The sequence below is a fragment of the Columba livia genome, chromosome 9 (assembly GCF_036013475.1).
Source record: "Columba livia isolate bColLiv1 breed racing homer chromosome 9, bColLiv1.pat.W.v2, whole genome shotgun sequence".
Lineage (NCBI taxonomy): Eukaryota > Metazoa > Chordata > Aves > Columbiformes > Columbidae > Columba > Columba livia.
In genome coordinates this window covers 23414258-23431458 of record NC_088610.1, presented here as the reverse complement: position 1 = coordinate 23431458, position 17201 = coordinate 23414258, and the positions used below count along the sequence as shown (strand labels likewise).

Genomic DNA, 17201 nt, shown 5'->3' with positions numbered 1-17201 from the left:
ATAAGCCTGACTTCAGTCTGATTTATTTTGTAGTGAGAATTCAAAGTTAATGCTTTCACAAATACAGGCTAGTGTAAGGGAATGTATAAAAACAGTAGACCTCCCAAGTGTACCTGATGTGACTTTGTCCTCTGAAAATCAATCGAACTTAGGCTCCTGGATTGACTGGATTCCTATGAAAATTCCAGATAGAATATTTTTAGTTGTGTGTATTAGATGTTCTGCTCAGTCTGGCATAGACCTGGAGTGGAAAGTCACTAGGTATTTCAGTTGTGTGTTCTATAAAAGCGCAGAATTTGAGCCACTGCTACAAGTGGTCTTGTCTAGTGTCAAGCACAGAATAAAGGAAATGATATTGAAAAAATAAAACACGTGGAGTCCACATTAAAGGTTTGATCTCCTAGCACCTAAGATGTGGTTTATTTTTGCCACCACTTTTTAAAGTCCTAGCTTGCATCAGTGCAGATTTAAATACAACATGACCTTTGATCTGTTGATTTTGGAGTTCCTGCAGCTTTTGGTATCATTTTTAAATGGACACCTGAACTGTTCATGATGGTTATCTGTGTGGCTGATGTAACCTCGTTTGCGTTGGACATGAAGGCGATGTAAAATATTATGTACTCAGTGAGGGATTATGTGAGGCTTGCTAGTGGAAAAAGGGATGTTTGGCAGAGCCCACTTGGAGTTTCCATGCGACCTACTGGTGGCTGTACAAGCAGGGGAGAGACAGCGGGTCCCAGTGCACGCTGGACTGGCTGCAGGTTAAGCCATTAGACAACTGAGGGTAGGATTTGTGCCAGGAATAGGCTGCAAAATTTATTTTCCCAAACTGGGATGCAAAGAAGCAGATAGACACTGAAGTGTCCAAGGACTTTTTCAGTGGGCTAAGCATGGGGGGCTTCCGTTTGCATTTGCCTAGAAGAATGCAGAGAGGGGAAATCTGCAGTGCATCTCCCCCAGTCCACAGGTTAGAGATAAAAATACATTTTTCCTGTAAGTGTTTTTGTTCTCTGTAAACATTTAGTGTCTAGGCAACTTGGGGATTGCAGATTGTCGCTCTGAGTTCTGCTCCTGAAGCCAGTCAGACCCACTGATGAATCCCAGGTGAAACATAGGAAAGCCTGGGGAAGTCTGGCCTTAGAGTGGAAGATTCAGTTTGGAAAGGTAGAAAATGGCTAAACCCATGGTCTAGGTTAACTCAGAATAAGCAGGCAGTGGCAGTAGGTAACAGGAGGTAGCAGTAACAACTTGTATTTTTTTGATTTCTCATCTCTTTCCACTGTTGTTTCCATTGGAAAGGCCAGGAAAAGTGTAGATCTTGTTATTTTAACTCCACTCAGATCTTCTCTGATCTAAGAAACATGCTGGTCTAAACTAGCAGTGATGCAGTACTTGATGTTTAACTCCCTGTGCAGCAAAGAACTACTCTATCATTCTCTTCAGTGGAATTTTACCTTAAGTATAAATAAGGATGCATTTAAGCGTTCGCTTAAGTGATGATCCTAGGTGAGTCATACCTGGAAGCACCTTGGAAATACCAGCAGTTTGGAGCAGCATATAGAATTAGCAGGGAAGGATTCCACAGCATTTGAGGAAAAATCAGAGCGTTGGCGCCCAGAGCTTTGGTGTTGCGGGGTCTCCTGGTTCGGCTGGGGTGTACCTGTGTGGGTGGGTGTAGATGAGCAGGGCATGAGCCTCTGGTCTGTTTATCTTTCAGGGATGGTATTTTAGTTTGTTCTTTCACAAACTAACAGGCACTATATTTACCACAAATGTAAATCAGTAACGAAATCCACTGGAATATATTCATCTGTATAACTAAAGAGAAAAGCCAAAATGTTTTATATCTTACAGTTAAAACAATGCATTAACAATAAATAACTCATGTAACTGGAATGAACTTAATGGCTGATTTCTTCATAGTTGCCATTTCCAAATATTTATATATTTATAACTCCAGGCGAACACATTGCAATCCTAAAATCTGCTCGGCATTTTTTATGCCGTGGTGTATAGTCCAACCGTGTATGTAAACTTTGTGTATGTGCCTGTATTTTGCAAATACTAATATAAATTTCAAACCTTTAAATTGGGTGTATGCTATGCTGCTGGAGTTAGCTGAACTTTGTGTGTAAGGATGACATCATTGTTTCTGGACTTACTAGCCTGCATGAAAAGAAGAAAATAAGAAGCAGACTTCTAAGGAAAATATCAAACAAAATAAATGGTTTGAACACTATATGATGCTTTTGGGTGCTATAAACATTTTATTGTTACTTGTTTGGGAAGAACTGCATAACTCACTGGGGCTTCACAACTTGTGAGTAATGCAGCCATCTCAAAATGTAGCAGATTTATCAGTCATGGTGTTCAAATGAAAATCTGGGATCTCATTTCCTCCTAAGCCCTTATAAATTTAACCCAGTGTTTAACAATGGCTCATCTGCATGTCTTTCCTTACACCTACGTAAGACACAACCTGTGTCCTATGTAAGAGTAATCCAATGAGAATATTTTAGTGCCAGAGTGCTAAAAACTAGTAACTTCTGTTTTCAAGAGCACCGTAAACTTAAGAAAACTGTCACTAATAGCAGTAAATACAGAATGTATGGTATTTCAGTTAGAATTTTTTTGGCTATAAATCAGCAATTGTTCATATTATTAACTCTGCATAGACAATACCTCGTGTCTAGGTGAAGTGCCAGCATGACTGCCCCTACACTGAGCATCACTGTGCTCTTTGACACGGGGCTGCCTTTCATTCTCCATTCACAGGCAGCTGGCAGAGGCAGTAGACGGTCATCTTCCGGGGTTGCCAGGACACTTTGTGGAAGTGAACCCCACCTGCCCTTCAGCGCTGGGCTGACAGACCAGCTGTGGACCCTTCTGCACCTTCTGGAGAGGACTCTGCTTGGGTAAGCTGGTTAACGTCCCTGGCTGTAGCACACCAGCTGGCCTCTGCAGGTCCTTATTGCACCGTTCCTCCCAACAGCACCTCTCCCTGCTGCCCACAGAGAATGCAGCTGCAAGCCAGCGACCTGCCCTGCAGCTCCTGGGTCTTCCAGTGGTTTGTTTCACTCATGAGACTGTATTGCAAATGATTTCTGGGGGATGGAAGGCTGCCTGGCAGGTCCGCAGGAAGCATTTCGCTGGGAAAGTTTTCTGTAAATAGCACCGAACTAAATTTGCCTCAACTTCACCTGTTGTTATTATTATCTCCAAATTATGTGGATGATGGCGTGCGGAGGCATCTTCCTGCACACAGACATCATCATCATCCTCAGTGGGGCCAGAGCATCCACTTGGAACATTGCAAGTGAAGGCTTGTGGTGTCCCATGTGGCGGCAGCAGCGGGAGCAGACACATGTGGGAAGACCTACTCCTATTTCCATGCAAATCTTCCTGTTCCTACTAACTGGTGTTGCAAAAAGGGAGTAGAAATCTCGCCCCCGGGAGTGCCGAGGCTCGCTGTTTGAGGTTGTTACTGAGGTTGCATACAGCGGCTGCCCCTGACAGCGATGCGAGCCGCGTGCTCCAGAGAGCCGCCGCCGCCCCGCAGCCCACCCGGCTCTCCAGTGCGAGTGGTTTAACCGCGGAGCGCCGGCCAGCGGCGCCTTCCCGGCGGCGGCCGCAGCTGCGGGCCGGGCAGCGGGACCGGGCGAGGCTGCAGGCGGAGGCTCCGAGCGGAGCGGCGGCCCCGCGTGTGCCCGCAGCCGGCGGGCTCGGGGCGGCGCGGGCGGCGCTGTGCATGCCGGGCGCGGGGCGGCGCGGGCAGGAAGCGCTCGCTGCCGGCCCAGCCCAGCCCGGGTGCAGCCGGCGGCGGGGGCGGGCGCTGCCGCGCCGGTGCCGCTGGGGCTGGGGCACGGCGGAGCGCGGCGGCGGGATGGGGTTGGCTTCCTGAAGCGGGGGGTGAGGGCGGGAGGGGGCTGGTTTTTACGTTTCGGTCCCTCTCCGCCCCCCTCCTGCTTCTCTCTCTCCCAAGTTCGCTGCTGTGCCGCGGCCCCTCCGGAGCGGCTGGCTGCGGGCTGCCCCTGCCCCGCTCCCGGCGCTGCCCGCGGCGGGGCGGGCGGGGACAGCGGGGAGCCGAGGTGAAGGCAGGGAGCGGCCCACCGCCCCCGGGGAGGCTCCGCTCCGGGGAGCAGTGGGGGGAGGCGGTTGGCACAGGCGCCGGGTTCCGCCGCCCGCCCCCCGGCACCGCCGCCGTCTGCCCAGCGCCGGCAGCCCCGGGAGATGGTGACACATGAAGCGTGCGGGAAGGACCATGGTTGAGAGGACCAGCAAGTTCTTGCTGATCGTGGCCGTCTCGGTGTGCTTTATGCTTATCCTGTACCAGTACGTGGGGCCGGGGCTGAGCCTGGGTTCCCCCAGCGGCCGCTCCTACTCGGAGGAGCTGGACCTGTTCCCCACGCCGGACCCGCACTACGTGAAGAAGTACTACTTCCCCGTGCGGGAGCTGGAGCGGGAGCTCGCCTTCGACATGAAGGGCGAGGACGTGATCGTCTTCCTGCACATCCAGAAGACCGGCGGCACCACCTTCGGCCGCCACCTGGTGCAAAACGTGCGGCTGGAGGTGCCCTGCGACTGCCGGCCCGGGCAGAAGAAGTGCACCTGCTACCGGCCCAACCGCCGGGAGACCTGGCTCTTCTCCCGCTTCTCCACGGGCTGGAGCTGCGGGCTGCACGCCGACTGGACCGAGCTCACCAACTGCGTGCCCGGAGTGCTGGACCGCCGGGAGAGCGCCGCCGCCAAGACGCCCAGGTACCGGCCCGAGCCCCTCGGCGCCCCGAGCCCCTCGGCGCCCCGAGCCCCCGCCCGGCCGAGCCCTCCCGCCCCGCAGCCTCGTCCCCGTGCCTGCTGCTGCCGGGCTGAGCCCCGACCTGCCCCGAGCCCTTCCTCGGCCGGCTCACCTGTCCTCCCCGCCCGGCCTCCAGGCTGTGCCCTGCGCCTTCCCTCTGCCTTCCCAGCCAAACACGCTGCTCTTTGCCTCCCACGTACCGCGTACGCTGCACCCTCAGCACATGTTCTGCTGCTCTGACAGCCTGCGTGGACCAAGCTTATGTATTTGTGCCACTTACTCTCTTTTGTAAACACATAGTCTTTATGTCAGACCTCCCTTGCCACCTTTCAGAACCCATTGCACCATGCCCTAGTCTGAAGCTTGCCTTTGGAGCCAGCCTTGCCCTAACGCGTGTCCCCTTTTCCTCCGGCTAAAATTGTTCTCCAGTGCAACTGAGGAGACCAACAGTCCTCTTGCTAATTCCTTTGTTTTACCGCCTTAGTCTGCCTGATAATTTTTTGCACGTTGCAGAAAATATCCCTTAAACACCTTTTTTGTGTCTTCCTTGCTGCTTATCTCGATTGGAGACCTGAGGTGAATTCTTTTGGGGAAGGATCCAGCTTGTATATGTTCCTTCTGTCTCACTCATTTGTGCACCAGGAGGGAGAGAGAGCCATCCCAAAGCACCCCTCAGTGCATCCCCATTCAACAGCCGGTGGATTTCTGTTCTCTTACCCTATTATTTCTCTACCTTGGTCTCTTTATCAATTATAAGCTTCAGAGGAATTCTCTATTTGAAGTACTCTGGTAAAGACAGTAGCTTATATTAAGATCTCCAAAGATTGTGTTCTTTTAACTTAATATACCTTTGTGTCTTTCATTTCAGAAGGCAGCGTTTTTTGAATTGATGACTAGTTTTTAACACCGCACACACCTTCCTTGCCCTATCAGTGTTTTTATTATGATACTTTGTAATGTTTGCTTTCAAGTTTCATTCTTAAAGGTGTTCAAGATCTTATGCTAATATTTGGTTACGCCATATGCTTTATTTAAATGCATATTCTTAATACCATACATAATCCCTTTAGTGAAAAGTAGCCTTTAAGAAACTATGGGTTAGCATCATAATTGTTTTTGTTCTGCATTTTTTGGAAGCATTTTTATCATCGTTTTTTTCATTGGAGCTGTCTGTGATTGCTGGGGTTCTTTATTGTCTCTGTCATGATTGCTGCTGTTTTCAACCCATTTCAGTGTTAGTCATCCAAGTGCTGTGCTCAGATTGCTGTCTTGCTGCCTGACCCAGGAGCAGCAAACGGAAGCCTCTGTCTAAAGAGCAGAGTATTGAGGCTTTCTTATGGTCTCGTATTAATAAGGTTCTTGAAAACAGTAGAATATCCTCAGCCCATCTGGTTGCTGTTGGGATTTTAGTGAAGTGTTTAAAGGAAAAATGCACAAAGTTCAAACCTGATTTTAAAAAAAGAAACAAAAATTTACCTGTTTTGTGAACCTTGGCACTTGGCGAGCAAACCATTAACCTTATGTAAAGACCTGTGTAGCTTTATGAATTGTCTCAGTGCCTTGTGTGCTTCCATGGGCAGTTTCGTACTAAAATCTTCTAGGTGTTCAGAACTGAACTGGCTCATCCTACTTAAGCAGTTGTTTATGTGTAGGTACCTGAGAACAGGGCACTTCAGGTTTTGAAGTAGCAATTAAATTCCTTACTGCAGCTCATAGGAAGTTTGGAACCAGAAGCCTATTGCCTCATCTCAAATGCTTGTAAATAAGATTTACGTGGTAATTTTTCTTGGAACATCAGAAACTATAAGTTTCTTAACTGTCTTGATTTTTGGATGTGCAGGAAGGCTAATTAATCTTGTCCCGTTTCCTCATGTCTCTGCGTATCCAGAAATAGTTCTGCTTAATGTGGTAGTTTTACTTCCCTGAAATCTAAATTGGAACTTGGTTTTCAGCTGTGTGGGAACTATGAAGTGGAAGTTTTAGATAATCTCAGGTTTATCGCCTTGGTCTGTTAAACAGAAACCAGAATTTATTGTTCATTGTATCCTGGGCATGGTTTTGGTGCAGTGAACAGCTGCTGAATATTTTAATAATACTGTCCTAGGACACTGTTCTGTTGTAGTGCAGGCCAGTTTAGTAGGGATCTTTTCCAAACTATTATTTATTAAGGAAGTTGGTAATTAGAGACAGACAATGCTTGTTTAAAATTAAAACTGGATGGATTTTCTTTGTTAGAGAAAGGATAGTCTTGTATTAGGTCTGTTACACTAAGAGCAATGTAACTTCTCCATTGTGAATGTCGGATCTCTTATGTTGAAACAGGACATAGTTTTACATAAGGCATATGCTGGAGAGGCCACTGTTTTATAATGGAACTGAACTAAGAAAATACTGATTTTTCTCTTTTAAAAGAAAAAGAAGAAAAAGAGCAGCGTACCACCATTCCGGCAGGGTTCACTCAGATTCTAATATTATCCACCCTGGGTTTTGGAGCACAGTCTTCAAACTAGGCTTTTAAAGCTAATGTACTAGCCTCCGCATTTACTACTAAATGCAAAGTTTAAACCTTTGTTCTTCCAGCTGTGTGTTTATCTCCCAGAACAAAACAACTGACTTGTGATAACAAATAAATCTGCCTTCTACTAGAGAATGTTGGAAAGCATGAAGGTCATTCAGTATTGCCCACGTGTACAAATCATGAGCTTAAAGCTGTTAACTTTGTAAGGAATGCAGTTTTATCACTGCACAGTGCCCTATTGCACTACATTCCATAACCTGTGCATGGTACATAAATTTACAATGCAATTGCTCCTTTTATTGTTCTGCTGTTCTGTGTTAGACTTAATGATTAGGAGCCCTAGATTGCCAAAGACTGCAATTTTTTTTTCTTCTTTGTTTCTTTCTTTCTTTTGCATTGATACAGCAAGCAGTTAGAGGTGGGTGTTTTAGTGCAAATGGGTTAGCACTCTTTAAAAAAAAAAAAATGACAGCAAACCACTGGTTTTCATCCCCCTCTCCACTTCCCAGCCCTTCCCCACTAGTGACTTTCCCGCTTTTGTATTCAAAAGACTTCTGGACAAGCACTTCTTGAAGCAAATGTTATGTTTTATACACAGCCAGTAAAAGAAAGTGATTTGTTTGGGGGCTGTAAAACTTGGGACTTGAGGAACTCTGAGGCTGGCTGTGTTTATCAGTCACTTAGCTGCAGTTCTCTTCATGGCTTTGGGAGGGGGCACGTTCCAAGATTTTGGGGATGGAGGCCTATTCATTCCTTGTACTGTTAGGCATAAATAACTGCTGGTAAAGACTTGTGTCTTTAAAAAAATAAAGCAGATTGTATTAGGATGTGTGCTTTGAGTCATCGTGATGATGTTTCCCAAAGAGAAGGCTGAGTCGTTTCTGTGAACTACTCCCTTAAATTCATCTCACCTAAAACTGCAAGAGATCTAGTCTCTTCAGTGGATTCTAAAATAAAAAGCCAAACTTTTCTGTCAGCTCGGTTCTGTAGTTTGACTTCCAGAATTAGAAAACTCCGTGAAGTGACCTGCTAGCAACTTGTCTGTCTCCTGTGTTAAAGGACGGAGTGCAAGCCCTTCGAGGTGTGTGCGGTTTCCCTTGTTACCCCAGAGGAAAGGTGATTCCCTGCCCTGCTGGCTGCGTCTTTCCTGCCTGCTCCCAGCAGCAGAGCAGGGCCAGGTGTTCTGGAGCTGTCCTTGTAGGACACTTCATGCATGAGCTTGACTCTGATGTAATGTGCCGCAGGAACAATAAACCAAATAAATTAAGCTGAGAGAATTCTGTGTGCTTCCTCTCCGACCTAAAAACAAAACCAAAAACAAAACAAAGCCAAAACTAAAAGGCAACCTAGGCTTTGTTGCTATCCTGCTGGTTTCTTCTGTGCCATGAAAACAGGAGCATCCAAGCTGGCTTTTCCTGAAGACACGTTATTCCCGTGGAGAGGACTTTAAGGCATACAGCTTCTTTAAAATCTCATTTATTGCAGCCGCCTGTTGCTGTGGAGAAGGCGTGTGCTCGGTGCAGTGTAGGAAGGGCATAGCTGGTCTGTGCCCCCCAGCTCAGTGCATGCTCTGCCTTCTGCTGTTCTCTTTCAAGTACCAGGTAGATTTTTGGTTTAACTTTTTTTTTTTAATGAGCCACCTCAAGACACTAGTCTAAGCTTGGCTTTGTGTGTTTCTCTGCTAGTCTGTCATAGAAGTTTGGTTTCTGATTTCATCTATGGACAAAAGAAATGCCACAAGTATTTCTTTGTAATTTGAAAAGCAGTGCACGCTTTCAATTTCAATATTTTCTGAAGATTTCATATGCTTCAGAAATAACAAAATTGTAATCCACATACTTCTGTGTAAGAAATGTATGGCAGGCTAGTGAAACCTGCTGTTAAACAGATCAGTCATAGTTTTACAATCTCTGATAAGCTGTTTAGAACTTATGTTTTGCATTGTTTTATTTTTTAAAAGAAACAATTAACAGGGCTCAGCAGTTTGTTAGTTTGATTTTTCTGAAGTGTGAACCTTTCACAGCTTCCAGCCACATCTCTGTCCCTTTGCAGGGATCTGTTCTTGATGAGGTTTTTATTGTATGTGTGCTTAGGAACTGCAGAGGTGCGCTGTTAGGAGACCAACTGTTGGAGAAGGAAAGGCTTTACCAGATCATTTCTATATTATTAGCACTTTTAAAAAGCTTAAGCGTATAATTCTTTGTGGATCTGTGTGTTGGGAAATACCTGTCCACACGGAGCAAAGGGCATTTTTTTCCACTCACCAGTTCAGCTCAGACTGGTTTCTCTTAAGGACTGGTGAGGAAGTTTCAGTATAAACTTATTTTCAGTAGCCTGATTGCTGTCTCCAGTCCTGAGCCTGTGGGTTATTTTAAAGCCTGCTAGTCTGATAGGAACCCTCTTGTGCACCCAGTTGTGCTCACTCATAAAACGAGTTTGGTCTTTCAGAGCCAAACAATTCTGAAGGGCTGGGTAGTTTCTTAGTGAAAATCTTTACATTTGACATAGTAATTAAAAGTAGCTGAAAGTTGGAACTATTCAAATAGCTGCCTTAAGTTTGAGGTGCCGTGTTTATCTGAGCTTAAGACTTTTGGCTGGTACACCAGGTTTAATTACTCTTTCTATTTCTTTTCTTTTTGTTGGCAAAGCAAAAGGACGTGTCCTTAGATGTGTCCCTGCTTGCGTGTATACTTAGACTAACCTGATTTTGCAAAACTATGCATTTGGCTGTTTTTCATTAATCTTTAAACAAAAGTTGCGTCATAACATTGTGATTTTGTTTTTCTGCTTAGATGTTTGCAAACACTTTAACCAGACCTCAGATTTTGCCTTTTTGCCCTTATCCTTTCCCACTCCAAAACCATAAATATGCTATTCTGATTAAAACTTTTAAACACCTTTTTTTGATCAACAATTCAGAAATTGTTACGTTAAAAGAGCTGCCTTGGATTTTATTAATAACTGAACCCTATGCTTTCATATCTAGTCCCAGTGTAAGGACAGTGTTTAAGGAACGGTCCACTGCAAAGGCACAAAGGCTGATGTTTTCCACCACACTAGTGCATGCAGATTTCTTGAGGGTGGTTATTTAGTGAATTACAGTTTGTAATATCTTGTGTGAAACATCTTGGCCAAACTGATGCCATGCTCTGTTTTCAAGGCTCTGCTTAGTGGCCCTGTGCTGGCAGTTTGAAATGCCAGAGACCCTCTTCTCTGTCACTCGTTGAGCAACTTTAGCATGCATATCTCTTCCAAATTTATGTGATGTTGAGCCAAGCCACCTTATGAACCTAATGTCGCATCTTGAAAGAAATCTGTGATTTAAGAAAATTGTTGTGATTTAAGAAAATTGGAGTTTGTTAGCGCCATAGAGGCTTTCAGTGAAAAATAACGAGTGATCTGCAAGTGTGTGGATTCGATGTGGCGGGATGGAAGAGCTGCAGGATTCCCTGCTGTGACAGGGTGGGTGTGCTGAGGCCTCTAACCTGCAGCAGCCTGGTGAAGGTCTTCAGCTGGATATGAGGATGTGAACTGGAAGAGGTCATATTACCTCTTAAGAAAGCACTGCCACAGGAGATTATGTTATAACTTGAGGATGATTACTGTGCTGCCTTCCCTCTGGGCCATCTGTTTCTTCTAGGAAGGAAGAAGAGATTAGCTTTCTCTCGTGGCCTCTTCCTTCATTGATTTGCACAGTTAGAATTAATGGGTTTGTTCAGCAGAAGCTTTTGGCTGCCTGTTGCAGAAATTGGAGGAGTGTAACCTGGGACCTGTTTTCTAGAAAGTCATTCATGGTATGCAGGCCTGGATTATCTAAGAAAACTCCTTTGTGAGTTCATCTCATAGGTGATACTGATGTGTCTTATTAGAGTCCTATTTGTATGCAATGCCCACGTTCCTGGTTCTCATTGAAGTCCTAGATGACCCGTTGCCAATGTGTTCCTAACCCAAACGTTAGTCACAACAGCCACAAAAGAACCATGATAGAGGTTAGTCAAAGGGGTTGTGGCTGTGGTATCCTAGTTACTTTGACCTGGAAGAGTGACTGTGCAAATAGAACACACCTGATATTAAATTCAGTCAGGAGTATCTGACTTACCAAGTGTTTCACACATGTTCTAAATGTCCCTACTGTACATCCTGCTGTCTTCACAGGTTATGGCTTTTGTACATCTCAGAAGTGGGGAAGCAGCATGGACGATTGCCTTCAGTCAGTCATAGAACTTAGGTCACCTCTTTGTGTCACTTTATTTTAAGCTTCCAGCTAATTTGCAGCAACTTTACCAAATTTGTGGTAGTATTGCTTTAAATCAGTAATATTTTGTCAGTGAACGCTTGGATTTGTGTTTGCTTTAGAAAGCCAAAGTGGCATAGTCTAACTCCACAAAGCTTATCTTTGTTTATGCTTGTATTTCCAGAAAGTGTTAGAGCAGAAAGAAACTTTCCATTACTGACTGAAATTGGGCTTTGTCAAGCAAGGATGAAGCATGGTCTTTAATTCCTAACGGTCACAATTGTGATTGATAGCTGCCAAGTCAAGATATTTTGATGGAGTCTTGCTTGCTGTGGATGGAGGGGTATGGTACTTAATCATCACAAGCACTAAACAAAGATGTTGGTGATAGTGTGTTTAAAGAGGATCTGAAGCACAGGAGGAACATAGAGCTGAAGTAGTCTATTAAATTATCTTGTTTCTGAAATGGTGGTTCAGCCTAAAATAAGTTGTAAAAATTCTCGACGTTTCCTAAAGGAATTAAAGACAAGGAAAAAATAACCACTAGCATGGATTCAAGGCTGCACGGTTTCTGTAATCGCTGTCTGATGTATTTTTGTTCGCCCTTCTATTTCCGTAACGGAGCACTCTGCTGAAAATCCAGCCTGAGAATCTCTCTGAAGAGTCCTTTGGAGATTATTGCCACAAAGACACAAAGAGCCTTAAACACCCCTGTGCTGTAGCATGTCAAGTTTCAGATCTGAAGAGGATGCTTCAGCTAGTCTGGTGTGGCAGAGCCGAGGGAGGAGCTGTTTACCAGCGCCTGCCTGGAGCCTCAGCTGCCTCCTGGCTGGAAAACGTGTTTTCAGGAAAGGTCCATGCAGAGAGAGGTCATCAAACAGAAAGCACATCCTATGCTTAGTAGGGTTTAGTCGTTTCTACTTGTATTAAATGGCATGCATCTATTCTCATCTCAGAGTGTGATACGTTACACAGAGTGTGATACGTTACACTGAATGCTGCTTCATCCCCGCAGGCTGTTGGGTAGAGCTGAGGACATGAAATTCTCTGGGGCATTTCTGGTCCGAGGAGGCGTCCAGAAAGGATTAAGAGATGCCTCTTGTCCACCTCTAACCGTAACCTGCATTTCTTAGTGGTATGAATTATATGGCTCTATCACCTGTGTATTTCAAAGCTTCTTACAAAGTATATAGTAAATAGCACCTGGTGTTATATTAATTTACAACCGAAAACAACTCCTAAGGCCTCTGTCTTACATCTGGCTTTGACCATAAATCTCAGACTTGCATGTTAATGTACAGACCTTTCCTGCCCAGTGACTTTGTCTCTTGCAGAAGCGAATGGTTTCTTAGCATGTTATTACTCCTTTGCTCTGCACTTCCCTTCCTTCCACCCTATTAATGGTAAATTCTACATAATAGCTCACCTATGTTTTTATAGAGGAAATATTTCACCATTTCCTGCCAATTTAAACAAGAAACAGTGATTTTCAATTAATTTTTTATGGTCCGACTCTGTGTTTTGCTTCATAACTAATCTCCAGCCTATTAAGCAGAGATTCTTTGATTACACCTCGCTGCAGACTGAAATATTGTCATTCTTTGTATGGAGCTCTTCTACATGAGGGGGAGACCTCTGAGCTTCCCAAGCCGCCCTCGGGTTTTCGTTTTTAAAATATACCAAATTTCCTTTTTTGTTAATGTTAATCTTGAAGTACTAACATGACAATTTAAGATTTTCTGGCCAAATACCGTTGCTTAGAGTTTCAAAATGCTGGGTGACTTTTCACTGTCTAATTCCAGATTTGTTTGAAGGGGGCCTGGTTTCTGGATAAGTGCTGAAGAAGTAAAAGTGTTGCCTTCTAAAAACTCCTTCCACGTATTGGAATCGCTCTACATTTTAACCTTAGTTCCTGTGTTGATTAGACATATGCATGTAGAAGATACTTGATTACAGGGAAATAAATAGTGACTTCAGGAAAAAGATGAAGAGCATACATTGTTCTTTCCTTTTTATTTTTTTAAATCTTAAACAGCTTAAAGGAAAAAGCTTTTTTTTTGCATTTTTCCTCTCAGGTCTCTCCGAAAATTTAGATGTCCAAACGAATACGGTAAAAATATAACTGACTTTTTTGTTTAAACTACCATCTCTTGCTGCCGTGACCCCCTTGCTCTCAGTAAAGATTTTAGTTAGGATACCTGTGACCCTATATCAAAGTGCTGGGAGAAAAATCAATGCCTGAAAGCCAAGACAAACAGCAGCAACATGCTGACTCGCCGGTTTGCTGACAGGTGATGCTTTCCTAGCGGAGATGGCGAAAGAACAAGGAGCACAAGAATCAGAGTATAATCATAATCAGTCAACCGTCTCTCCTGTTAACATGCCTTAAATTGTAAAAGACAGCGTTACCTTCTTGTGTTCTTTGCCTCTTTCTTGCCGCCTGTGCCTTTTTTTAGGTCTTTGAAAGAGAAAAGGCAGATGTGACTTGGGTGCTTGTGCAAGGAGGAAGATTGAACAGATTTATCCTGGCTGCTGAGGCAAGTACAGGAGGGGTCATTTAGATGAAAACCCGCATTAAGGGCAATAGTTCACCCATGGTGTGCGGTACAGGAAAGCTGGTGCATGTGCACAGGAGCCCTTTCAGATAAGGAAATGCTGTAGAATCTTTTATAGGTGGACAAAACTGGAACTTCTTGTTCCAAGCATCCGAGTGGAGTTTCCATCGTTGATTATACTGTTGTGTTTGGTGTTTTTATTTGCAACACATTCAAAAGAAATGATCTTGAGCCTTTTTTTTTCCCTGAAGTTTTCCTTTGATTTATTTGACCAGATTGGTTGTACTCCAGCGCTGTGAACCCCACATGTTCCAAAATAGGAAAAGAATATCCATGTGTCTGTTTTCAAATGCTTGTTGTATCTTGAGGTTTTTATTTGGGGTTTCTTAGGGAGGTATTGCTCCCTAATATCAGGACGAGCCTCTTAATACTACTCAGAAAGGGTTGTTTTCATGACTTTTTACTGAACTGGGTGTTTATGCAGCCGTATGTAGCAAACACGTGTATTACAGAAACTCCGAATCAGCAAATTACTATTTTCAGCAGTTACACTTTCATAGCCAGGTACCAGTTTTCACCCTCGAGTGTTCAGAAGTCAGGCTCCAAGCAGACAAGTGCAGTAGCAGCTTATATGAGAGCATAATTTTATTTTTTTAAGAAAATGCCAACTCTAAATGTTGAAATGGTAAAACAAAAAATCACCGAATGATACATAGGTTTCAATTTAAAAACATAACCCTGTCATTGACTGTCTCTAGTAAGAGAGGGCTAGCTAGAGGTGATCTCTTACTTGCAACTTAGGTATGTCAGGAAGGGACTTAAAAATAGCTGCCCCAACGGTGTTAGTATGAACTCAGGATTGGTCCAATGTTATGAGGACTGATGTGGCTCCTACCAAAAGTGAGTATCAGGAGGCTGTTCAATGGCAGGAGGGGCTGCACTTGTGGTTGTGAAAGGAGCATCTGAGGTTTGGGATAGAAGAAAAATGAGATAATCAGTCCATGCCTGAGGATGAGGAAGAAAAACCACACATACCTTTTACTGATTAGGATTTTCAGCTATTAGATGGTTTGTTAGTTATCAGTAAAGCTTTTTGTTAAATAACTATGAAGTCTTTCATCTTAGTGAAGACATAGTTCGAATTTCTTACCTTTGCCTTGGGAGTTCTGTAGGATTTGATGCTGAAACTGTGTGTAGTTTTTTAAAGGAATAATATTGCACTGTGACATGCAGGAAAAATACTTGAGAAGTCTAGTGTGAATAAATACAGTATGTGAGGCAACTAGTTTAGTAAATATTAAAGGCATTTGTCTCTGGCTTCGAAAACATATTTAGATCTTTAACTGCCAACTGTTAAGAATATATTTTTGTGATATGATTTAGGCAACTTCTTGGAAGAATAATTTGGCATGCTTTGTGTAACTTTTTAACTTTCTGCACAGTGTGTTAGCTGCCTCGATACAACAAAAAAGGTCCTGGATTTGCCTTCGTGTAGTCTGACGGTTTCCCGTGCATTAAAGAAGAGAGGTGTCTTTCCCTGAAAGCCCAATCAAAGCTCGAGGGAGGTCTCAAAAATCAGGATTAGTGCTTTGAAATGGGTTAACTTGCAGTGGCTGTGATGTAGAAGTTTTAAACCGCCCTTTTCTCAGATTGGGAAACAGGTTCCCGCGTGCCGAGCCAGGGGCACGGTGGGTGAGTGGCCCAGCCTGGCTGAACGTGGTGTTGCAGGAGGGAAAAGAGCTGCGTCTCCTCGGGCTTTGCTGTCCCGGAGTGTCCAGCTGGCTCAGGCCTGATCCCTTTCACAGGCCTGTCAGTCAGGTGTTTGTACCCATCAGGTCTTCCTTGAACTTCTTTTTCTCAGAAGCATTACTGAAGGTTGCTCTGAATTCAGCTTATAGTTCTTATCTAGGTGCTAACCTGCCTATGGCAGCAGTTCCTGGGAATAAATACTCCTAAAGAAAAAGTTTTCTTTACTCTAGTAGGATTTTCCCAACTGGAAAGCAGTAGGAAATTGTTCATCCCATTTCCATCCCAGCAAAAGGCCCAGTCAGGGGTGTGGAAGTTGTTTATTACAAAATCTGGGTTCTTGGCCATGTCCTGAGGTACTTCAGGGAAGCTGGCAGAAACTGTTGTTAGCCGGGCCGTCTGCCCCGGCTTGCTCGGACAAGTTTTCATGTTTGTTTGACAGTGCTAAGTCTGGGTTATGCACGCTATTTGCACAGCCAGCTTTCATGTTGCTGAACTGTAAGGGGATACATGCGTGCGTGGGGACTGCTGGGTTCTGTAACTGCTCAGCACAGGTTTTATATTCCCCCTGAATGTTTGAGCGTTCAGGTGCAGGGGTTGCTTCTGTGGTGGTGCCGGGGTGAACCATGTGTTGTTCTCCAGCCCGTGTCACCAAAGCCCTTAGGAGAGTGTCTCCTTGGGCAGTGGCCCAGCACAGCAGCATGCAAAGGAAGCAGCACCAGCAGCAAACTCTTGTGCATAAAAAGGGAAGATTCTTCTAACTGGATGTCAGTTGGTATTTGTGAACAGCCCAGGCATCATCTCTAAAAGGCAGCAGACAGCTCAGTCTACTCGTCCTATACAGGGAAAGTGTTACCTGCCACCTGACATGAATTATTTTAACAATAGTTTTTTTTTATTATATTATCTATTGCGCGTATCACCTTGGAGATCTTTTGAAACAGGAAGAAATGTTTGTATGCCATTAGTTTCCCAGTCTTGAAACCAGGGATGACAAAGCTGTTACCTAGCATGTCAGGGCTATTGTTCTTGAAGAGCATATACATGGGATGTGTATGTGTGTGTACTCTGTTTCTTTGGTTTCCTCTACGGCGTAACTGCTAATCCCCATGCCATGCTGAGCTGGGATATTATGTGTTCTTTTTATAAATGCAGAAACAGAGGCAAAGGTTAAACTGCTTGCCATGGGATACGCCAGGACACCAAATCTAGGATTGCAATACGTGCACGTCGGGTGCTTGTCTGTGTGCTTGTACTGGTAGGTTGTGCCCGGCCACAGGAGGGTTGTACAGCACGGTCTGTCCTGTCTTGGGATCTGCTGGAGGAATGAGCTTGGATGGGATTGCATGA

General features: G+C 44.5%; 1 protein-coding gene across 2 annotated transcripts in view; it reads left to right on the top strand.

Annotated features, from left to right (window-relative positions):
* Positions 1–3792: 3792 nt before the first annotated feature.
* The window catches only part of HS6ST1 (heparan sulfate 6-O-sulfotransferase 1), a 176800-nt gene continuing 163391 nt past the window's right edge, over positions 3793–17201 (top strand). Inside the window, exon 1 of one of the 2 annotated variants that reach the window (XM_065073192.1) lies at positions 3793–4761. In XM_065073192.1, the coding sequence (XP_064929264.1) occupies positions 4244–4761 (518 nt within the window). In that variant the 5' untranslated portion in view covers positions 3793–4243. The remainder of the gene's footprint in view (positions 4762–17201) is intronic. The other variant, XM_065073193.1, reaches the window with a different exon arrangement.